Source organism: Nerophis lumbriciformis, linkage group LG34 (assembly GCF_033978685.3).
Source record: "Nerophis lumbriciformis linkage group LG34, RoL_Nlum_v2.1, whole genome shotgun sequence".
NCBI lineage: Eukaryota > Metazoa > Chordata > Actinopteri > Syngnathiformes > Syngnathidae > Nerophis > Nerophis lumbriciformis.
The window spans coordinates 727,501-752,500 of NC_084581.2; the positions used below are offsets into that span (position 1 = coordinate 727,501).

Below are 25,000 nucleotides of genomic sequence, written 5' to 3' on the forward strand. Positions count from 1 at the left end.
TAGATTTTTAAACTCTTAACTCTTAAATGACCGCCATAACCACAACACCAGGGGGAGTTCCACAAACCACGTTAAACCCAGATCCGATCTAACAAAGGTCTTAACTCATTCTCCTTCTATGCCACACCAATATGGAATGCACTCCCAACAGGTGTAAAAGAAAGTGCATCTCTATCCTCCTTCAAAACCGCAATAAAACAACACCTCCAGGCAACTTTAACCCTTGATTAACACCCTCCCCCTTCCACATCCCACCTCCCCGGATTGTAAATAACCAAATGTAAATAATCAAATGTATTTCTAATGTATATACTTGTTCTTATGCTATCTGAACTCACTATGTTCTCTGCTCGCTGTACATATCCTACCAAGTCAGACCTACATTGTTTCAATGCCCATTTCTCTGATGATGCAATTGTTGATGACTGAAGTGCTGATATCAACCAAACCCTCCTCATCCCACCCCGGATTGTAAATAATGTAAATAATTCAATGTATATACTCTGATGATTAACTTGTGCGATGATTGTATTATGATGATAGTATATATTTGAACCATGAATTGATTTACGTGGACCCCGACTTAAACAAGTTGAAAAACCTATTGGGGTGTTACCATTTAGTGGTCAATTGTACGGAATATGTACTGTACAGTGCAATCTACTAATAAAAGTTTCAATCAATCGAAACAACCATGTGGTCAAAATCAAATAGATCAAAAATTGTCTGATGTGTGATAAAAAGTCTTGGTTTTGTTTTTCTCAACCTTCTATTTGGAAAATGTGGTGGCCTCAGATTTCTTCTAAGTTGTGATTTCAAGTGCTCTAAGTTGTTGAACAATTGCCCTTGTGGATCAATAAAGTTTGTCTAAGTCGAAGTCTAAGTTACTAATGAAGTTGTCTAATTTCCATAAACAAACACTGGATTGATGGCAGTAGGTTTACAAACGTAACTTCTCTCCACACAAAAGTAGACCTGGCGTAGTGGGTAGAGCAACCGTGCCAGAAACCTGAGGGTTGCAGGTTCGCTCCCCGCCTCTTACCATCTAAAAATCGCTGCCGTTGTGTCCTTGGGCGGGACACTTCACCCTTTGCCCCCGGTGCCACTCACACCGGTGAATTGAATGATGAATGATAGGTAGTGGTCGGAGGGGCCGTTGGCGCAAATTGCAGCCACGCTTCCGTCAGTCTACCCCAGGGCAGCTGTGGCTATGAAAGTAGCTTACCACCACCAGGTGTGAACGAATGATGGGTTCTACATGAAAAGCGACTTTGGGTACTTAGAAAAGCGCTATATAAATCCTAGTTATTATTATTATAGGGAACTCCATTACCCGGAACATACAGGTTCGTAAACCAGCCATAAGTAAATGCATTCCCGGGGCCAGAGCACCTGACATTGAAACTAATCTTAGGGAGCTAACTTACAACAGGCCTAGTAAACACGTACGACAGGCTAATCGCACCACTAGCTACGCGAACATAGTTGTATACGTTGGCTCCAATGACACTAGGATGAGACAGTCAGAGATTACAAAGAGGAACATAGCTAGGACTTGTAATCTCACTAGAAAGATGTCCAGGCATGGAGTACTTGTCTCTGGCCCCCTGCCTGCGAGAGGCAATGATGAGAGGTATAGTTGCTTGCTTAACAAGTGGCTGGCTAGTTTTTGTAGAGAACAGGGACTAACGTTTATTGATAATTGGCCCTCTTTCTGGCGTAAACCGGGCTTGCTGATGAGACACGGCCTTCACCCTAACCGGGAAGGCGCCATCACCTTATCGAGGAACATAGATTACTGTTTGAGTCACACTTGACTAACTGTGCTAGAGCAAGATCAGACACAGGCAATTACAGTGTCTGTTAGTCCGGGTGAGGAGTCAGTTAAGCTAGAACTAACCAGCGCCTGACTGGAAAATCCCTGCACACATAGAATTTCTCCTAGAATAATACACAACTCACATAATGTTTTTTCTGTAGTGACTGTGCCAGACGTGAACATGCATTCTACTGAGGTGGAAAATTATGAAGCATTCACTCTATCGCAGCACCCAGCAAATAATCTCAAGATCCCCATCATATCAATTCCTAGATGTGATCGGACTTATTTAAGGCGCACTACACAAATAAATGTAACGTTATTAATATCACTACTATGGATACCATTAACAAAAAATCCTCAAAATAGCCCACTACCTATAATATGGGCTTTTTAAAAATCTGATCATTGTCTCCCAAAACATTATTAGTTAATGAGATCATTAGAGACAACAATCTTAACGTCATTGGTCTCGCGAAACCTGGCCAAAATCAGATTAATTTTTCCCGCTTAACGAGGCATCTCCTCCTAACTATACGAATGCACATATTGTTAGAATTACTGTATCATATTGTTGTTGAAATAAAGTAGGAGGACACATACTCCTTCTGAACAACCTTTGCAATAAAAGTGCCTATATTGCAATATGGATGAATTCCAATAACACTCGCCAACTCTCTTTAATGACCATTGTTCACCATTGTTCACTCTTTAATGACCATTGTTCACCACTGTTCACTCTTTAATGACCATTGTTCACCATTGTTCACTCTTTAATGACCATTGTTCACCACTGTTCACTCTTTAATGACCATTGTTCACCACTGTTTACTCTTTAATGACCATTGTTCACCACTGTTTACTCTTTAATGACCATTGTTCACCACTGTTTACTCTTTAATGACCATTGTTCACCATTGTTCACTCTTTAATGACCATTGTTCACCACTGTTCACTCTTTAATGACCATTGTTCACTCTTGTTCATTCTTGTTCATTCTTGTTCACTCTTGTTCACCATTGTTCACTCTTTAATGACAATTTTTCACCACTGTTCACTCTTTAATGACTATTGTTCACTCTTGTTCACTCTTGTTCACCATTGTTAACTCTTTAATGACCATTGTTCACGCTATCTGGGATTGTCTGCTAGCGACGAAGGAAACAAGTATGTGCGGATCGATACTGACATATCAATGCCACCGATACCAGATATCTATGCTCTAATATCTATTCCAAAATCAAAATATACATACTTCTGATACCTTAGTTATTTGATATGATGCATATCAATAACTAAATCATTTCTGAGATCTTGTCTATTGCTATTAGTGAGGACTACTTTTTCTTCTGCCTAGGTAAGTACGTAATGCGCAAAAGCAACGGCACACTGTGCTCACTCATTCTGTCTGTCATTTGTTAAAGACAATGACTAGCAATTAAAATGAATAGCAAATGTATGTATCATTTTATTGTAGGCTATGTAGAAACATTACACACAGAATTTAATTTAAATAAGATAAATAAGATATGATTTGCGGCTTTCACCGCAGTGAGCTAGTAGAAGCTCCATCTGTCCCACGCACAAGCGTAAGGATATAAACCCAATATTCATAAACAAAATGAGTAAAAATTGTTTTGACATAGTAACGGCTAACTTATTACGTTATTACTTACAACAAAAATATTCTGAGTGCGCTCAACACTGGTTATCTAGCCATAAAACACTGAGGCTACCTTTTTTTTTTTTTGGGTGTGTTTTTAAAAATACCGGTATATACCATCCATCCATCCATTTTTTACCGCTTGTCCCGTTCACTGTATACCAGGATTCGAAATAAAAATACTGCAATATCAGTTTTGGTCCATATTGCCCAGCCCTGGTGTATATATATATATATATATATATATATATATATATATATACACACCAGGGCTGGGCAATATGGACCAAAACTGATATTGCAGTATTTATATATATATATATATATATATATATATATATATATGTATAGTATATATATTGAGGGTGCCAGAAAAAATAGATTCATACTTGAAACACGATTTGATTCTGAATCAATCCAAAATTTTCGAGAATCAATTTTGAAAAATAAGTTTTTTAGGCGATGTCTGTGCTTATTTGCTAAGCTTGTACGTTAAACGTCAACAAATAAAACATTTTATTTTGAAATCGTAACCGGTTTTGAAAAAGTTGTATTGTAATCAATATACTAAATTATATATAGAATCGGGCAGAACAGGGGTTAGTGCATGTGCCTCACAATACGAAGGTCCTGGGTTCGATCCCCGGACTCGGGATCTTTCTGTGTGGAGTTTGCATGTTCTCCCCGTGACTGTGTGGGTTCCCTCCGGGTACTCCGGCTTCCTCCCACCTCCAAAGACATGCACCTGGGGATAGGTTGATTGGCAACACTAAATTGGCCCTAGTGTGTGAATGTGAGTGTGAATGTTGTCTGTCTATCTGTGTTGGCTCTGTGATGAGGTGGCGACTTGTCCAGAGTGTACCTTGCATTTCGCTCAAGTGCAGCTGGGATAGGCTCCAGCACCCCCGCGACCCTGAGAGGGACAAGCGGTAGAAAATGGATGGATGAGACATTTGCATTAAATAGTTTGAGCACTTCCCCCCAAGTGCAGCTGGGATAGGGACAAGCGGTAGAAAAATGGATGGATGGACTTTCTTATCTCATGATTATGACTTTTTATCTCATAATTTCGATTTTTTTTTTTTATCTCAAAATTATTACTTTTTATATCATTTCGACTTTCTTATCTCACGATTATGACTTTATCTTATATTTTCGACTATTCATCTGATAACTTCAATTTTTTAAATCTCATAACCTTGTTTTTTTAATCTCATAATCTTGATTTTTTTTAATCTCATAAACTTGATTTCTTGTCATAATTTTAACTTTCTTATTTCATAATTTACATTTTTTTATGTCATAATCTTGACTTTTTTATTTCATAATTTTGACTTTTATCTCATACTTTTAACTTTTTTATCTCATAATTTTGAGTATCTCATAATTTTGACTTTTTTCTCATAATTTTGACTTTATCTCATAATTTCAACTTTCAAATCTCCTAATTATGACTTTTTATCTTCTAATTACGACTTACCATTGGGGTATTTTTGTGTGTTTGTCGGAAACAGGCATCCATGATTCAGTGCATAATGATGCCATCATTTGTTTCACTCTGTGAGTTTGTATTGTTTGAAGACAAACTAGGTATATTTTCACCAAGTATCGGTGATAACTGCCTGAATTTGATTCGGTATCAGATCATAAAGAAAATCAGTGGTATTGCACATCAGGTAGCCAGGGACTGCAGATGGAAATGAGCTGTTTAGCAATAAACTGCTGCAAAACATATGTGTCTTTAATCTTAATGTCTCTGTGCGTTGTGCCTTCAAATAAAGATTAAACTATCACTAATGAAGGGAACAAGCTAAATAGTGTCATAGACGTTTACTAGTTGACCAACCGGAGAACGCCGCCCCATAGCATGTCAGTGGAGATATTGCAAGACTTATTGATCGTAGAACAATATAAGGCAGGCGTGTCAAACTCAAATACAGAGTGGGCCAAAATTTTAAACTAAACAAAGGTTGAACAAATTAACGTTTTTGATAGGGACCCAAACAAGTTTTGCATTAAATATTGAACAAGCAAGGCTTATATAACTTTATAGTGACATGCAAAATCCAGTTTCAAATAATAATAAAAAAGTATAAATGGCATATCAAATACAATTGAAATAAAAATGTAATGCCTCTTTTCTATTTGCAGCCTTCTGAGGTAAATATCAACATTAACTTTTTCCACAGGCTAATACATTTGAAAATAAAATAATGAATAAACCAACCATTCTGGACTTTAAACTGCTCAGTTTGCAACACACTGATCTAATCTGATGTGCCCAAGCCAGATGCCTGTCATCTTTTCTTGGATGCTAGTTCATTAATGTCGGGGCTCAGGCTTTGAGCTGAGGCAACCATCATTATCCAACCAAGGTGTTCATCAGTCATTATATCTCGTATTCCAGTCTTGGGGGCGTGCCTTACAGGCACTGCTTTTAACGTCCTCTACGAGCTGTCATCCCTTCTAACAACGTGCCGGCCCAGTCATAAGATATGAGCGGCTCCTGTACGCACACATACTTGATCAACAACGATACAGTTTACACTGAGAGTGGCCGTATAAGCAACTTTAGCATTGTTAGAAATATACGCCACACTGTGAATCCACACCAAACAAGAATGACAAACACATTTTGGGAGAACATCCGCACCGTAACACTAACTCTTCCGGGACGCTACAAAATACACCCCCGCTAACACCAAACCCCCCCCCCCACACACACACACACACCTTGTAGCTCCCGGAAGAGTTAGTGCTGCAAAGGGTTCTGGGTATTTGTTCTGGTGTGTTTATGTTGTGTTACGGTGCGGATGTTCTCCCGAAATGTGTTTGTCATTCTTGTTTGGTGTGGATTCACAGTGAGGCGTATATTTCTAACAATGTTAAAGTTTTTTTATACTGGCACCCTCAGTGTAACCTGTATCGCTGAAGATCAAGTATGCGTTGCATCCTGACTCGTTGGACTGGGCGAAAAGGGGACGCGCAGCTTTCCGGGAGGGGCACTGAAATTTGGGAGTTTCCCGGGAGGTTTGGCAAGTATGAGAATTAGCGGTGAATGCGGTGTACCGCTGCTATATATAATCGGCCGGCCAGCTATAGTTTTAATTTGATATCGCCTCAGAGGGCCAATTGAAATTACACGGCGGGCCAAATTTGGCCCACGGGCCAGAGTTTGTCACTATGATGTAAAGCTTTAAAGAGACTAATTACAAGCCTCATTGCAAACATGTTTGTTTTTAATCACCTATTGACTTCCAAACACACGTCAGGTCCCACAAAAAAATAACAATAAAAGGAAAATGGACTAAACAAGATATATTCATAGGTGGTGTAGAAAGTATAGCAGTAAAATCACCCTGAGCTTCATTTAAAGTTCAATGCTCGCTAAATGTAGCCTACAAAAACTGCATTTCCAGTGTACTTTGTGTTCATTTCAAGGTAGAAACATGGAGGACCTGGACACACGTATTGCATGATTTTGTTTGCTGACTGTGTTTCTTAACTCTTATCCTGATATTCCTGAAAGCCTGTCACAGATCAAAAATAGCAGAAATAAAATGCCAAAAACAGCGCATTGAGTCCAAGGCCCGCTCACGTCTCTTTGGCGTTCAACACAGACAAAGTATGCGCTTTTAAAATCTCGCCCTCTTCCACAAACATTTGGCATTTGCGATTGGTCCTCGGACCCGTCCGTCAAGGAGGTGCCTTTCAGGTCGAGCTGGACGGCGGCGTGCGTCCCTCCCAGTAGCTCTGGTAGGTGGCGTGGAACATGTCCTTGCAGCTCAGCTTGGCGTTGAGGCGGGAGCAGATGAGGAAAGAGCCGCCCATCTTGCGGTGCAATGAATAAGTCTCCTCTGGGGGCGGGGTCAGGCGGTGACGCAGCATGACGGGGATGAGGTTGTGGATACGCTCGGTGGTGGATTGGGCGCCAAAGTCGAAGGTCTCCGGCGACGAGAAGGCCTCGCCCAAGATCATCACGGCGTCCACGTGTGCATTGACCATGGCCTAAAACAACATGGTAGCAATTCCTTAATAATATAGAATATTTATAGTGTGTTTGTAGACCACCACAATGTACCCCACCCACAAATTACATGATAATAAAGTAAATTCAATCCATGATTAAACTGGAAAGGATTACTATTTTAAACAATGAAGTACAACCAATCAGTTTATTGATAATTCATCATCAAGTTGTATTTGTACAATTATTTTAAATGTATATGTATCTAATATAACTATTTTATTTCGAAATATCCGAGCATGATTTAAATGAAGCCCTAGTACCAACAAGGATACCTTACTTGTACCATATGTACTGTAGAAAGCACCATCAAATAAAACATTTTGTCAAATAATTTAACATTCCATTAAATAATGTATATACTGTGTGTACACATACATACATACATACAGTGTATATATATATATACACACACACACACACACACACACACACACACACACACACACACACACACACACAAACACACACACATATATATATACTGTATTTTTCGGATTATAAATCACTCCGGAGTATAAATCGCACCGGCCAAAAATGCATAATTAAGAAGAAAAAAAACATATAAGTTGAACTAGAGTATAAATCGCATTTTTTGGGGAAATGTATTTGATAAAATCCAACACCAAGAATAGACATTTGAAAGGCAATTTAAAATAAATAAAGAATAGTGAACAACAGGCTGAATAAGTGTACGTTATATGACGCATAAATAACCAACTGAGAACGTGCTGATATACGTCTAGTCTCTTACGTGAATGAGATAAATAATATTATTTGATATTTTACGGTAATGTGTTAATAATTTCACACACAAATCGCACCCTCGGCCAAACTATGAAAAAAACTGCGATTTATAATCCGAAAAATACGGTGCACATATACATATATACATACACACATATATATATATATATATATATATATATATATATATATATATATATATATATACACATACATACATACATACATACATACATATATATATATATATATATATATATACATACATATATATATATATATACATACATATGCATTTATGTATATGTATACATACTGTATACATAAACATATACATACTGTATATATATACAAATATACTCTAAATATTGTACATGTTCATATATATGTAAAAATATATACATACATATATATATATACACACATACATATACTGTATATACGTAAAAATGTATACATAGAAATATACACACAATTACGGTAAATATATATACATATACATACATACATATTGTATATTTTCATGCTATATACACACATATTGTAGACAGTAGACCCATAATAAATTCATAAAAGAACCAAACTTCATGAATGTTTTTTGTGACCAACAAGTATGTGCTCCAATCATTCTATCACAAAAAAATAAGAGTTGTAGAAATGATTGGAAACTCAAGACAGCCATGACATTATGTCCTTTACAAGTGTATGTAAACTTTTGACCACGACTGTACATACATATATGTTTATATACTGTATGTATTATATATATATATATATATATATATATATATATATATATATATATATATATATATATATATATATATATTAGGGGTGTGGGAAAAAAATCGATTCAAATTCGAATCGCGATTCTCACGTTGTGCGATTCAAAATCGATTCTCTTTTTTTTTTTAAATCGATTTTTTATTTATTTATTTGTTTTAATTTGTATTTTTTTTAATTTAATCAATCCAACAAAACAATACACAGCAATACCATAACAATGCAATCCAATTCCAAAACCAAACCCGACCCAGCAACACTCAGAACTGCAATAAACAGAGCAATTGAGAGGAGACACAAACACGACACAGAACAATCCAAAATAGTGAAACAAAAATTAATATTATCAACAACAGTATCAATATTAGTTACAATTTCAACATAGCAGTGATTAAAAATCCCTCATTGACATTATCATTAGACATTTATAAAAAAATTAAAAAAAAGAACAATAGTGTCACAGTGGCTTACACTTGCATCGCATCTCATAAGCTTGACAACACACTGTGTCCAATATTTTCACAAAGATAAAATAATTCATATTTTTGGTTCATTTAATAGTTAAAACAAATTTACACTATTGCAATCAGTTGATAAAACATTGTCCTTTACAATCATAAAAGCTTTTTACAAAAATCTACTACTCTGCTTGCATGTCAGCAGACTGGGGTAGATCCTGCTGAAATCCTATGTATTGAATGAATAGAGAATCGTTTTGAATCGGGAAAAAAATAGTTTTTGAATCGAGAATCGTGTTGAATTGAAAAAAAAAAATCGATTTTGAATCGAATCGTGACCCCAAGAATCGATATTGAATCAAATCGTGGGACACCCAAAGATTCACAGCCCTAATATATATACGTATATATATATATATATATATATATATATATATATATATATATACACACACACACACAATAAATGTAATATAATTATTATATAAATATATGTGATACAATAATATATATAGTATAATTTTGCCTCTCCAAGGTATTGTACGACGCATTAGCTGTGGTGTTATGAATGAAATCTTCATGCAGGACTTAGTCTTCACAGATGTCAGATGTCCTGCATGCGGTGGCTGTCCGTTTAGCAAAGGCATATGTTAAACTTAACTGTGCTACTTTTGTTGACAACATTGAATCAGTAAACCTTGTTCTCCTCTGCTTCTTGTTGATGTAGCTAATATTTATGCTAGCATGTAGCTATCGGCACAAGCAGAGCAGTAGCATCAGCTGACCGGCATGCAGCACCCATCACTGCTCGCTGAGGACAATGACTGCTCAGAGACTCCAAGACACAAAAAGGTCTCCCTTATCACCGGGAAGTCACTGGATTTGTCGCTCCCCACGATTTACTAAAAAAATCGCCAAGAGGATTGGCACTATCCTCGAGTACGTGTTTTGCTTTAAAAATGGTATTATAAACTTGACGTGTGCTGATGATAAAAACGTTTGTTGCTGCAATACCAACAAGTTACCTTGGTTTTGTCCAAAGTTATGTTTTGAAGCGTAATGGCCCGCCCCTCCTCGCAATCACAGACTGTAACAAATCCGCAAGTTTTTCGGGTTAAATTTTAACCCGGAAGTGATTAATCTTCATTCATATTTGAGAACGCGATAATTTATTTTTATTAATCACATGCATAAACGCGTTGACTTTGACAGCCCTAATATATATACATACGTACACACATACATATATACACGCACGTGCATACGCAAACTCGGCACACACCTAATTTTAGTCAAAAAGTTTGGGTACCGCTGTACTAGACAGTAGTACCTGGTACTTAGCACCGAGAAAATAATGTGCGTGTTTACCTTGGATTCATAACCAGTGAGGAACTTCATCTCAATGGACCTCTTCAGAACGCCTTCTCGGTCACCCTCAGCGGCCGAGCGGATCACCTGCAACATGTCATCAATTATGATGATGATGACAATGATGATGTCACACAAGAGTTCTCAGTGAACCTGGCGCCGCTTACTTCTATGTAGATGTCGGTGAAGCTTTGATCGAATCCTCTGGTGGCTCCAAAGTCCAGCAGCGCCACCTGCAGACACACACAAGGGGTGTAGTACTTGGAGGGAGCAGCGGGGCGGCAGTCTTCTCTTTCCAGAAGGACTCACCTTGTGCGTTTGTGGGTCGTACAGGAAGTTGGACCAATTAGGGTCGGTCTGCATGTACCGGAACTCAAACAGCTCTCTGAGGCACAGGTTCAGGATGTTCTCACAGATCTGGAATAAAACACAGGTTGGTGCTCTTCCATCTCTCTCCACTACACGTCCTCCTAACACAAACGATGAGGAGTCCATACAGTGTTCTTCAGCTCCTGGGGTAGGCCCTCGGCCTGGTCCAGGGGAAACCCGGGGACCAGTTCTGTGGTGAGAACATGGCTGCTGCACAGCTCGTCGATCACCTGTGGTACGTAAAAGAAGGGATGGTCCTTCAGAAGATCCCTAAGACACACAAGGAGACATTTCAATCGATTGTTTGACGGTAAATGTAAAAACTGTCCACAAGCGTTCCAAAAAGCAGCCATAATGCAATAATGCAATCATTGCAATTAAACAGTATGTACAGAAGTATTGGGACACAGGAATTGAGAAACTATTATTAGATACTCTCTTTGCAGCTAAAACAACTACCACTCCATCAAGAAGATTGATTTTTTTTTCAAAAACAATTTTGATTTATGTCCATTTTTTTATTCTAAATGTGTTTGCTCCTAAACAGATATTATATAAACATGGTAGGCTGCGACACCACCTATTTTGCCCTTTCGCATCTCAACAGTTGTACCACTATAGAGCGGAACCATCCTTGCCCAGGCACGCCTCCTTGTGTTGGAGTATAAATAGTTGGGGTTTTGGCACCAGCTGTTAAGACTAGATCTGACCAATCTAAGTCTATGAGCATGAACTGATGAAGCCTACCCGGATGAGAGGCAAAACGTCTTTTAAGACAAACTAAACAGTCCAGTTGCGATCGATTAAATTTCCTGATAATAACGAACTGGATGAATAAGAGCACCCATAGACAAGGTAGGCTATAGGCTACTAGGAGCTTGCAGCTACACAACAACAAAGCACACAAGCTAGACATACGTAATAAACCTCCTTATGTGTCCAGTCTAAAACAGCACATTTGGCAACATAAATAAGTATCAAATAATTATAGTAGCATATTACTTATATATACAAAGTCTCCAAGGCAGAAGTGTATAAGAAAGTATCCAGTAACAAATGTGCCTGCATCATTCAACTTACTGCGTCATGAGCTGAACTTCAGGAATTATTGTGACCACGAGGTGTCGCTAAAAACTATTTACCACTGCACTTTAACTTAAAGACAGCATAAGTACATTCCACACTGTTATTAATAAATAGATTAGTGTTTTTCATATCTACCATTGTTCTGTTTGACTTATTTCACTTGATCAAACCTTTTCTAACATTCCGCTCTACTAGATAAAAGCATGCATAATTCCTGATGTTACCATGTCAGTAGTGAAAAAGTTTTATCAGGACAACCCAAGTCGGAATACTTATTGTCCACAAGTGTATCAGAAAGATAGATAGATGAAGAAAAGTGAGTGCAGGAAACATACTTGTCGTACAAATACAGTGTACTAGTTTTAAATTGCACTTGTTCCTTTGCACTCAGAAAATTAAAAGACACTTATAAAACTGCTGTGATAGATCAATCCCCTTTCTCTACTTTATGCATTGTTTGTTTTAAGACTAACAACGCTCACCTAAATTTCTTAGCACACTGAGCTTCTCTGATGTAGTCGCACTCCAGCGCTAACTCTCTCCTCATCACGTCTATCAGGTGCTCTGGAAACAAGCCTGCAAGCAATGATGACACACAAATATGTAATAAATGTATGTACAGTGTCTAGTGTGTGTGCGTGTGTGTGTGTGTGTGTGTGTGTACCTTCAGGCAACGCATTGCTCATATTCAGCACAGTCATCAGATTGTTGACGTCACTGTTGATGCTTTGGGCTACGCCAGGATACTGAGGTAAAGCAGGAAAAGATTAATAATTAATTTTAAAAAAAAAGAGTATATTCATAGCTCACGGCTGCACCAAGACATGAAATAAATGAAAAGGTGGAGGTGAAAGACAAGTGATGAATATATTATACAACAAAAGTAATACAAGTTGAAATACTATTACCGGTACATTGCAATACAACAGCATTATTCTAGGTATTCAAAGTTCCAAAAAAATTTGAAAAAAAAAAAGATTTGGGGCTTACGAATGATATATGTATTAATTAGAAAATATAATCTAAATATAATATAAATATTAAGTATTAAAACATACCATTAAAGTTTTATATAAAAGAAATTACTAAACATTGTTATAATCATTTTGAAATTATATATTATCATGTGTTAGTAAAAATAAAGTTCTCCCCCCAATAAATGCTTTCTAATTATATTAGTGGGGGAATAAAGTACAAAATAAAATACCAGTACATAATAACATTTTTGATACATTTTATGCTGTACAAATATGAAAATAAGTTTGTGTCTTATCTCTTACACCTGTTACTCTCTGCGGTTGAGTTGATACTTAATGACGAGACTTGTTTTAAAATTGAGGAAATGTGTTACAAAATGTGGGAATGTAAAAAAAACATACGATGAAGATCATGAAGTTTGTCAAGGGAAGCTACGGGTCATTTTTGTTGTGTAAACAAAGCACACAAAAATAGAGGTTTCTCCCCGACGTGTGTGTATTGTGTAAACTTACACACACACACCAACCCCAACACGCACGCACACAAAAAGTGTCAAAGCTGCACCTGGATTTTCATGGCCACCTCCCGGCCATCCTTCAACCGGGCCAGGTGCACCTGACCGATGGACGCGGCGGCAAATGGACGCTCCTCGAAGAACTCCAGCTTGTCTCGCCAGTTTGGACCCAAGTCACTGTTCAACGCTTTCTGCACAGCATCAAAACAAACACACACACGTGCAAAGCATACTGTATTAGCGGGTTTCTTTCATTTCTGATGTCTGAACACTAACCAACATTTTGGAGACAACTTCTCATTGTATAACATGAGAAGTGTCTCTATACTTTTGTACCAGGTATTTTGCAATTATTTATGACAGTATCCAGTATATAAATATGAAAAATAAACTATGTTCTAATAATAAGGTCAGAATGTGAAATTAATTACCATCATTTGTTTGATGGGCATGAAGTCGGCGCTCTGCCGCACTCGATCAAATATCTTTGCCAGCTGCGGGTTGATGAACGCATCATCTGAAAAAGAAAATAATAATCCAAATAATGGATTCTAAACATTGATTTGACATTATTATTGTCAAGAAGATCATAAAAATATGACTTGAGTATTGTAATAGTAATACTCAAAGGTGTAGCACTCAAATACTTTTATGTTCAGTCATAAACCTTAAGTGGTTCAAGATATGGCAAGTTTAAGCTCCTCCCACATTTTCTAGTCTATGATCCTGCAATGACTATTATAAAGTCAAACACAATTAGGAGAAAGCGATCAATTATTACTAACAAAAGAGGAGCGTTCAATGTTTTGAAAGCAGGAACTCTGTTTTAATTGACTGTAGCGCTGATCCTCTAACTGTACCGTACCATACCACTGCTGGTACACATGCACCAGTCATTTAGTGTTTTTCATAAAAACAAAATGATACGACAAACATACCTGTATGAAATAATCATAAATACTAGGAGTGTCCCAATCTAATACAATTCTACGATTATTGGATATCGGTCCAGTTACTTACAGGCATAGTTTTGTCAAGAGTGCATTATATAATACTTATTGGAAAGTTAACGCTCTCTAGGCATCTGCCTGCCCTAAGCTTGCAAACAACCCCTTGAACATGAAAAATATCAATCTGATCACAGAAGTATTGACAAAATTGGGACACAAAGCACGATTTGAAGGCCCTCCCACCCAACATTTTCTTACACTTAATTTGTATTTCACTCAAAATGGATTTTAATGTCTTATTATGGGAGAACAATTAATTGTTTTCATCGCAAAATAACAAATGTAACATAACTTAAACATACATTTGCAAACCTTTATCCCAGCACTCCCACTGAGGATTGAACCCCGTATATTTGCCTTGCAAGACGTTCATGATACATGCAGGATGGTAATGACTATTATACTCTTTTATGTGACAAAGCAGGAACGGGAAAGGAATACGTTTGTGGTAAAATGTCATTCTACCGGCTAGGGGTCCCACACAGCGAGTGGTCCGCGTATTGATCATCTACCGATACTACCAATACAGTATATGGATATTGTTGATGTGCGCTCCTCTGACACACCAACAGTTGTTATTTTATCCTCTCTCTAATTCTTAATAATCTACTTGTTCATTTCCTGTTAACATCTGATTATTTTTTGCTGGAACGTTTTTATCTCCACGTCTAAAACTTTAGTAAGTACTTACTTCTTCTGTTGTTTCAAGCTAGCTTAGCGATAAGCATGCCTTGCCAGGCTTGTTCTTACTCTGTGTGCAAAAGGTTTAGCCTCATCCTCCAGTGATAATAATACTTGTAACACATGTATTTTATTTGCCAAAAAGAAGGTGATGATTAGTAATTTAGGGGAGAGGCTATACACTGTATGGAGATAGTTGCCAGCTGGGGGACCAAAAATAAATAAAGTATCAGTCAGAGGGTATCGACTTGTGATTGGCATTAAAAGGTTTTCATCAGCACAGGCCGATGACATATTATTCACGGAAATCGTCCGATACTGATTGGTGGCTGATTGATCGACAAATCCCTAATAGTTACATTTGATCTGAATTATTTAGCAAAGTTAAACAGGATAAGATAGCAGGTGATTGGCAAGAGCACACTAAATGCAAAAATAATCGCTGAAGGTTAGCGTACTATTTGGATGTGACCTACTTGGAAACCAGCAGCACTGATTTTAGATTTACGTCTCGATGTGATGACAAGCTGCTAGTATTTCTTGAAGCACATGAACACCAAAGACGTTGTTCAGCTCAACCGCTTTTTGATTGAAAATATGTCCCTGCCTCAAAGACACACCTCAAACTGTCAATCATGTGAAACTTTGTTTACTCCAAGTGTTTGGACAAACTTGTTTGCCAACACTGAAGGACGTCCGGCGAAGGACAGACCGAGTTGTTGGACTCACATGAATAAAAATAATGACGCCTTCACGACTGCAACACGAGCTGATGTTTACTGCCTTCCTGTCGTGTCCAACATGATACTTACCAGCACTAAAACCACTATGCTTTTATTCTAAAAGGAAAAGTATCAAAACGTGAACAACGTTAGTATCCTCAGCTTTAATTTTTACAACAGTATCATACCATAATTAGGAATGACAGATATTTTTGGTCCAGTTTCACTTTCTTGCTGCTTTATTTGATGGAAAAATTATCTACTAAAGGTTACTGACTTTTATTGAAGGACTTTACATGTATTTGTCTCCAAGTGTTGATGTACTTTGCAACACATTTTGCAGTGTTTACCATTAAACATATTACTTTCTTTCTTCTTTCTTTAGTTTATTTCGAACATGAACACACTTACATCATAATACATCACACAATTTCATATCATTTCATTTTACATCATGCCCGAAAAGGAGTAGGAAGAAGCAAAGCTTATTTAATCCTACCCCTTTCCCACTTCAAAGCGTTTACAAATATATAGAATCATTTACCGGTACTGACCTTTTTATATAATAAAATAACATCTATGAATTAGTATACAACAGTTTTGTTGTATGTATTTTGTTTGTCGCGGCACACCACAAATACATTTGGACCGCCGTAAATACATTTGGCACTCGCATAAGAATGCTCCATCTTTATGCACGTTACGATCAGTAATGGTGAAGAAAAACTTAATTCCTTCTAATGACAAACATTAATCTATTTCTCAATATCCTAACTTTTAAAGCGTCACAGAAACACATAAATACACAAGTCCCAGATTCACTGGAATCACTGCATGTCTCGTACCACACTTTTAAAATTGAGTGGTTCTTCATTCACTCATCACAAATCACATGGGCAGAATCTTGCACATTTACGAAAAATGTCTGCAAATTTTAAATGCAAATGGTGACATGTCCACAGCATTCGTAGAACGCACATGCGTCATGGCCAATTATGGAGTTAGGACAATAGCATCATCTATCTCCGCTTTGTCACAATACCTACAAAAAGCATTGATCCTTTTTACAGTACCTTCAGAAATGACTGACACTTCATACAGTACCTTCAAAAAGTATAAAAAAAACTTTTATTGTACCTACAAAAAGTACTGACACTTTTTACAGTACAAGCAAAAATGTATTGGTGCTTTTTACAGTGCCTACAAAAAGTATTTACCCTTTTCACAGCACCTTCAAAAATACTGACATTTTTCCATCTAATGATGGAGGGAGTTGCATGTGAATCCTATAGGGAGAGCTCAGGTGTAAAAGTGCTTGTTGTACCTCACCTTGAATGCTGAGCATCTGTCCAAGTTTCAAGGCAGCTCCTCGGACTTTGCACAATGTCCTCACAATGCGTTCGGCGTTTGCCTCAGACAGAAAGGGACTGGAGTCCAGGATCGACTTTTTATTCTCTCCTATAGGAAAAAAATTACGTTGCAGCCATTTTTAAGAAAACGTTAACGTGTTAGTGGGCACTCAGGTTGCGTATTATCATAGGGGATTTAATACACAAGCAGCCTGACTGGAATACTGCACACAAACAAAGTGATGTGCAGGTTTAGCAGATCGGCTAATGTTTGTTTATGTGGATAGAAGCGTGTAGAAGCTGCAAGTAGCGACTTGCATGAAGGTACGTCTGGTACTGTACCTTTCTTTATCCACAACTTTGCTTCCAAACCGCTTCCAATTTGACATTTAAGCTTGTAGGAACTTGTATTTATCGTGCGTGTGCATGCGTGTGTTACCTGCTGCAGCATTATGTCTCATGGTCTTCTTAGCGACCTCTGCCAAGGCTCCAATGCCCAAACCGACAGCCAAACCTGACATAAACACATGGAAGCATGTTATGCATTTGAAGGTTGCAAAGTGCATTCCAAAGCAACAGGTGGCACTATCATAAACAAAAGAAAGGTTGTTACTGCCAGCCAGAAGCTTGACAAGGTTCCAGAAAAAAACAACCATAAATTAAAAGCAATTGTTGATATGAATATGGAGTTATTCCCGTCACAAAATAGGGATTGGCTAAATTTTAGAATAAAATGTATTTCCCTGCAAATATTCAAAGCAACATTTTGGAAACAAGAAAAAAAAAGTTTATAGATACTAAGATTGTAAGATTTTTTTAATCTTAAACTGAATGAAATAAAATAAAAAAGGTAAAACCATTGGAAATTAATTTAGAAAAATGTATTTTACTTATTTTCTATATTGCTTGTCATTATGGTAACAGGTAAGCTGGAGCCTATTTCAACTGACTTAGGGCATGATTTGGTATAAATATATGTAATGTTCCTAGACTGAGTGAAATAAACAAATAAAAAGGTTGATAAATATTTTAAAGCAATTTAGATGTAATACAAATATAATTTTTCATTATATTTTTTATATGCAGTACTAAAAATATAAGGACTGAAATAAAATGAATGCGGTTTCTTTGTGGATTGCACTGCATATGTAATGCGGACGCTGTATCGATCCGTTGTGGTGAAGAAGGAGCTGAGCCGGAAGGCAAAGCTCTCAATTTACCGGTCGATCTACGTTCCCATCCTCACCTATGGTCATGAGCTTTGGGTTATGACCGAAAGGACAAGATCACGGGTACAAGCGGCCGAAATGAGTTTCCTCCGCCGGGTGGCGGGGCTCTCCCTTAGAGATAGGGTGAGAAGCTCTGCCATCCGGGAGGAGCTCAAAGTAAAGCCGCTGCTCCTCCACATCGAGAGAAGCCAGATGAGGTGGTTCGGGCATCTGGTCAGGATGCCACCCGAACGCCTCCCTAGGGAGGTGTTTAGGGCACGTCCGACCGGTAGGAGGCCGCGGGGAAGACCCAGGACACGTTGGGAAGACTATGTCTCCCGGCTGGCCTGGGAACGCCTCTGGGTCCCCCGGGAGGAGCTGGACGAAGTGGCTGGGGAGAGGGAAGTCTGGGCTTCCCTGCTTAGGCTGCTGCCCCCGCGACCCGACCTCGGATAAGCGGAAGAAGATGGATGGATGGATGGATGTTAATATTATATATTATATTATTAAATCAACTCATGATTCCATTCGATTCAGATTTTTGGAGTGACGATTCTGGATTCATAATCGATTCTCGATTTAAACTGATTTTTGATATATTTGGTATACAGAAAGCACGTTACAGGTTGCAAAAGCTGCACTTGGCTGCTGAAATATGACGTGCAGAGAGTAAGCGTAAAAGAAGGCCTAAAAATGTATTTTTTTAAATAAATTCTGGAAAATTTTGTATCAATTTAAAATCATAACGAATAAGAATCTGGATGTGAATTGATTTTTCCGCGGCACCCCTAATTATTAGTATTATCACATCGTGCTTCAAACTTTGTAGCTTCCCTCTATTGAGAATTTCTTTTTTTAAATGTATATATTTTCTATGTATTTTTGGCCTAAATTAAGCACTTTCAAACATAAAAATCACTAAATAAAGTAAAAATAACAATACTACAGTAGTATCGGCCATTAGATGAGACCAAACAATCAGAGCACGCTGTTCAGTATTGTGGCCACTGATTGGCTCAGCCTCAGGAACATTAATGTGTTAGATTCATTGAGTGTAAAGGTGACTATGTGGGTGTTATTTTATGTCTATAGGGATCTCATAATAACAAAATGAGTATTTAGAAGGTTGTTAACAGTTATTTATGCTCTAGCTATAAAAATATTCGATTTACAGAATAATTAATAATTCCTACTTCACTAAAATTAATCTGCCACAGTCCGGGTCGGAACCAAATGACAGTGGTAAACCATGGTTTACTGTATCCTTATTAGTGTTTATTCAAAGGTCAAAATAAAGTAAAACGTTTTTTAATGTTTTTTTGACATAATTGAGAATATTTGCACGGTGCTACAGGGGTTAGTGCATGTGCCTCACAATACGAAGATTCTGAGTTCCATCTCGGGCTCGGGATCTTTCTGTGTGGAGTTTGCATGTCCTCCCCGTGACTGCGTGGGTTCCCTCCGGGTACTCCGGCTTCCTCCCACCTCCAAAAACATGCACCTGGGGATAGGTTGATTGGCAACACTAAATTGACCCTAGTGTGTGAATGTGAGTGTGAATGTTGTCTGTCTATCTGTGTTTGCCCTGTGATGAGGTGGCGACTTGTCCGCCCTCCGCCCGAATGCAGCTGAGATAGGCTCCAGCACCCCCTGCGCCTCCGAAAGGGACAAGCGGTAGAAAATGGATGGATGTCATCAACATACATATACTTGAATTAAAAATTAACAGTAGTGCACATTGACGTAAACATTGTGTTACTAGGTGTGCTATGCTACGCTAGTATTGAGCAGCCAGAGATGGAGATACGCATAGTGTGTGTGTGTGTGTGTGTGTGTATGATGATAGCACGTTCCTCCAAGGCTCCCCTCTACGTTATGTAACAAATTACATAATCACTAACTCATAAATGTGCAAAGCAACAAGAACAGGAAGGCAAAAAGGACGTTGTGCTTTTTTGTATCTTTTCATGCCTGTCCAAAATTTTGTTGACCACAAATAACCTTTTTTTTCTTCTGCGTGAGAACGTTTACACTTTCCCATCCATGAGGACAACATCAATCACTCCCCCTACACATCAGAGGTGTGAGGTAAACCTTTTACACTGAGGGTCGCATGTAGAAGACTTTAATTAATTGGAATTTATCTGACATGCTAAAAATAAGTCACTGTGAGACAAGATATGGTAAGAAATCAACACAGTGGATCCCTTCTTTTACTGGCAAATGGTAAAAAAAAAAATGCAAATGATGGATGCACCCATACAAAACCCTAAACATTTCATTTGTGTGTACCATGTGGTAATAAATCTTAATTTGTATGATAAAAAAAAATCTGAAAAAAATGTAACAATGCTAACTGTGCTATCTGACTTCTGAGTCTCGTATGCATTCATTTCTGTTTTCCCTAGGTGTGTTCGTCAGGAATACATCTTTGCCATTAAGTTGAATGTGTCAGTCTTGTATTTTGTTGAGTCCTACAATGTGTTTATACTGTAAGTATTGTACTTATTACACACCATCTGTTTGATTGTTAAACGTGCATCTTAGTTGTAGTTTTTGTTACCAAATTTGGAGGTGTTGAAATCGCCATTTTAAAATCATTGATGCTAATCTGTAGCAAGTATATGGCATATAAACGTAAATTAGCATCAAGCTAGAGCATTTTGAAAAGTGGAGCCTTACTTTTAAGAGCTTTCTATCAGACATGCTTGCTTTGGTGGTATGGCAAATTGCAACATTATCTGGAGGCAGCCTGCTACAAATACAACCGTTTACCCACCAAGTGGTTGATTTTTTGTGCCGAGTCTGCAACTGGTCATGAGGTCATGTGCAACAAAGGTTTCTAAACATGATACAGTCAGGTTTTGCCTGAATCAGTACTCGGTAGTTAAAAAGTGCAGAATTTGGTACCCATTCCTACACCTGGTTCTTACAACGTCAAAGCATATTCCTGCTGAAAAATAGTGAGTGAATTCAGATGAGAGACAGTGCCCTCTGCTCGGTTCACAGCGGCATCACTCTTTTTATCCCGCAGATAGTGCCATCAAAACACTTTCTACTTAAGTAACCATGAATAAAACTAGTTAGTTACCATTTAAAATAGAATAAAAATATACTGTAAATGGTTGACAGCTTCCAAACAAATACTGAATGTGTATCCTAATAAAAGTTTACATAATTTACAGCTCAAATGTGCTTGTCTGTTTACCAAATGTGGGTTTGGGCTAAACACCACAAAGTTACAGTGGCTGTTTTGTAGCGTGCATTGAGCCGTGAGAAAAAAATTTTGCCACCATGTGGTGCACTTGTCATAATAATAATAGCACAGTCAACGCAATACGGGTGCATGTTGTGTTCTGCGCTTCATGAGTAGAAAAGTTAGCTTACACAAACTCATACAAAAAACCGGTCACCCTATGAACAATAATATTTAGATTTCAGACCATGTGTGTCAAAAAATGTCTTTTTTTTCCCCACTCAAAGAGTTTGGCCGCTGACATATTCCGTTACATATTGCATAATTTCCAGTTGTATTATGCAACTATTAATAATCTAATGGTTAATTAAAGAGTAATAGATAGTAGTTTTTACTTTTGTTTAGTGAGTGTACTATTGACTTTGTTTTGATCAAACAATTGTATGTAATAAAATATTATAAAAACTACGGTTGTTTAAATATTGTGTTGATGTTATCACACTGGACTCCTGTGTTTTTTACCTGATTAAAATGTACAGTTAATGAAAGTGATCGGTTTCGGCCAATCTCACACATGCATGATTGGTATCGGCAGCATAAAACCCTTATCAGAATATCCCCAATCCTCATGCATACTTGTTTGGGGCGGCGTGACTCGGTTGGTAGAGCAGCCGTGCCAGCAACTTGAGGGTTCCAGGTTCGATCCCCGCTTCTGTCATCCTAGACAAAGCTGTTGTGTCCTTGGGCAAGACACTTTACCCACCTTATCCCAGTGCCATCCCACACTGGTTTAAATGTAACTTAGATAATGGGTTTCAATATGTAAAGAGTTTTGAGTCACTAGAGAAAAGCGCTATATAGATATACTGTAATTCACTTCACTTGTTAGTGTCCTTATTGACATGGTGCCGTGACAAATCTAGAGTCGAGTAGAGTACAGTAGTGAATACAGTGTGGTGGAAATGGGTGCAAGTCAGGCGTGATAAAATGAGCTTTAGAAACGCAACGTTACCTCCAAAGTTGGCGAGTCTGCTAAGTCGTGTCACAGGCACCTTCCTCTCTCGGGCTCTCTCGCTCAACTAGAATTCAAAAACAAGAAATTAGCGACGCATTCCTACAGGAGGACGACAAAGGAGGCTGCATCGTCACCATCTGCTTGTGCGGTTTCACGTCAGCCCTCTTGCTCTCCCTGGCTTTTTCCAGGTCTTCGGCCGTCAGCCCGCCGACGGAAGACGGATCCTGGTGGTAGCCTCGCTGTTGCCCCGCTGACTGTCGGCTGCAGACTCGAAGCCAAGCATGGTTTCCTACTATTTGTCTGCGGCACAAAAAGGAACATAAAAACACCAAAATACGAGTTTGAGCTGAGTTGGCTGTGTCGTACCGAGCGTCATGGTGGTACGATCTCGTCTGGCCTCCGCCAAACTCTCTTGAAGGATCCTTGAAGCCCTGGAATAACCCGCCTGCGGCGCTCTGATTAGACGCCGCCTCATTAGCGCTGCCTTGCTCATCTGCCATGAATTCTTCCTCGTTGAACTTAGACGCAGCAAGGTCATCCTGGGGAAAGTCAAACTCCAGCGACGACGTTTGCTGCTGCCCTGACATCTCCTTTGTTGACAACAAAACATCAGCAAAACAAATACTCAAAATGATCACCTTCTAAAAGAAACACACCTGTGCTTTCATCATTGCCATAGAGAGGCCTTGCTCGGCCGCCGATTGGAAGCTTTGGACTGCAGTGCCGACACCTGAAAGACCTTTATTTTGAAGGAAGATATGAATAGAGAACAATAAATAATCAATTTATGAAAATTTGGCAGTAATTTTCTATGAAAATATGTTGAATTTATTCCTGTAAATATTGCAACATTATTCCTTTTTCCCACAACAAGCTATTTGCAGCTACATTGATGACATCATATGATTTGCACCATTAGCCAAGAGACAAGTGGATGTAATTACTATTGACACTTCGGAACACAAAAAGTGAGTGCTTTTTGTAAGTCATGGGAGGTACAACAGCAGCACCCACTGCTTGTTGAGAAAAGCAATATTTCATGTTCACCTCCAAAGAGTCCAAGAAGACCATAAAAAGTTGCCATTCGGATAAAGAATATAGCAAAACTAAGTTGGTAAGTCAGCATCACTCATCCCTGTTGCTACATCTTCTTATTCTCTGGCAGACCAAGGGTTTATGAGCTATTTTAAAAAGTAGAGATACGCTGCTATCTACTGTACAGAATTGGAACAACAAGCTACATTCACAAACAGTCCCATTATAATGGGTTATTGAAAATCGGCGAACCGTAGCCAATTTATTGGTGGCGGGGTCGCTATGAACAAACGAACACCAAACTTTTTTAAGAATTAGAATCAGAATCATCTTTATTGGCCAAGTATGTTTAACATACAAGGAATGTGACTTATGCCGAGTACTACCTCATACATATTTTACTTATCAAGACTTTGTTTATATCCACAGTTTACCTCAGAATATATATATATATGTAAATATACACACACACACACACACACACACACACACTTATTTATATATATATATATATATATATATATGTATGTGTGGGAAAAAAAATCACAAGACTATTTCTATATTATTTCTATATATATATATATATATATATATATATATATATATATATATATATATATATATATATAGGCTCCAGCGCCCCCCGCGACCCCGAAGGGAATAAGCGGTAGAAAATGGATGGATGGATGGATGGATATATATACACACACATATATGTATAAAAAGGCTGTCTGTACGTAAAGAATATTAATTATAGAAAATAACACAAATGTAGCATTATTAGCTAAACGTACCTGTCCCGCTGCGTAGGACGCTGCTCTGCGTCTCAACTACGGCCTGGCTGAGTTTAGCCAAGCCTCGCATCAGTAGCATCATGTCACTCGCCATGATGTCGCCGTGGCTACAGAAACACACACGAGAAAAAAAGACCAAAAGATGAATATTAAAAAGGATAAGTTAAGAGGAACAAAT

General features: G+C 38.1%; 1 protein-coding gene across 3 annotated transcripts in view; it reads right to left on the minus strand.

Moving 5' to 3' along the window:
• Positions 1–6,699: 6,699 nt before the first annotated feature.
• coq8aa (coenzyme Q8A, genome duplicate a) overlaps positions 6,700–25,000 on the minus strand; it is a 35,687-nt gene continuing 17,386 nt past the window's right edge. For 2 of the 3 annotated variants that reach the window (XM_061929327.1, XM_061929326.1), the window contains exons 2-16: positions 24,823–24,929; positions 23,650–23,732; positions 23,128–23,583; positions 22,991–23,057; positions 18,014–18,088; positions 17,555–17,683; positions 14,244–14,329; positions 13,863–14,003; positions 12,985–13,066; positions 12,803–12,896; positions 11,363–11,504; positions 11,175–11,282; positions 11,033–11,098; positions 10,866–10,952; positions 6,700–7,490 (exon numbers count right to left, since the gene is read on the minus strand). In XM_061929327.1, the coding sequence (XP_061785311.1) occupies positions 7,194–7,490; positions 10,866–10,952; positions 11,033–11,098; positions 11,175–11,282; positions 11,363–11,504; positions 12,803–12,896; positions 12,985–13,066; positions 13,863–14,003; positions 14,244–14,329; positions 17,555–17,683; positions 18,014–18,088; positions 22,991–23,057; positions 23,128–23,583; positions 23,650–23,732; positions 24,823–24,916 (2,007 nt within the window). In that variant the 5' untranslated portion in view covers positions 24,917–24,929 and the 3' untranslated portion in view covers positions 6,700–7,193. The remainder of the gene's footprint in view (positions 7,491–10,865; positions 10,953–11,032; positions 11,099–11,174; positions 11,283–11,362; positions 11,505–12,802; positions 12,897–12,984; positions 13,067–13,862; positions 14,004–14,243; positions 14,330–17,554; positions 17,684–18,013; positions 18,089–22,990; positions 23,058–23,127; positions 23,584–23,649; positions 23,733–24,822; positions 24,930–25,000) is intronic. The other variant, XM_061929328.1, reaches the window with a different exon arrangement.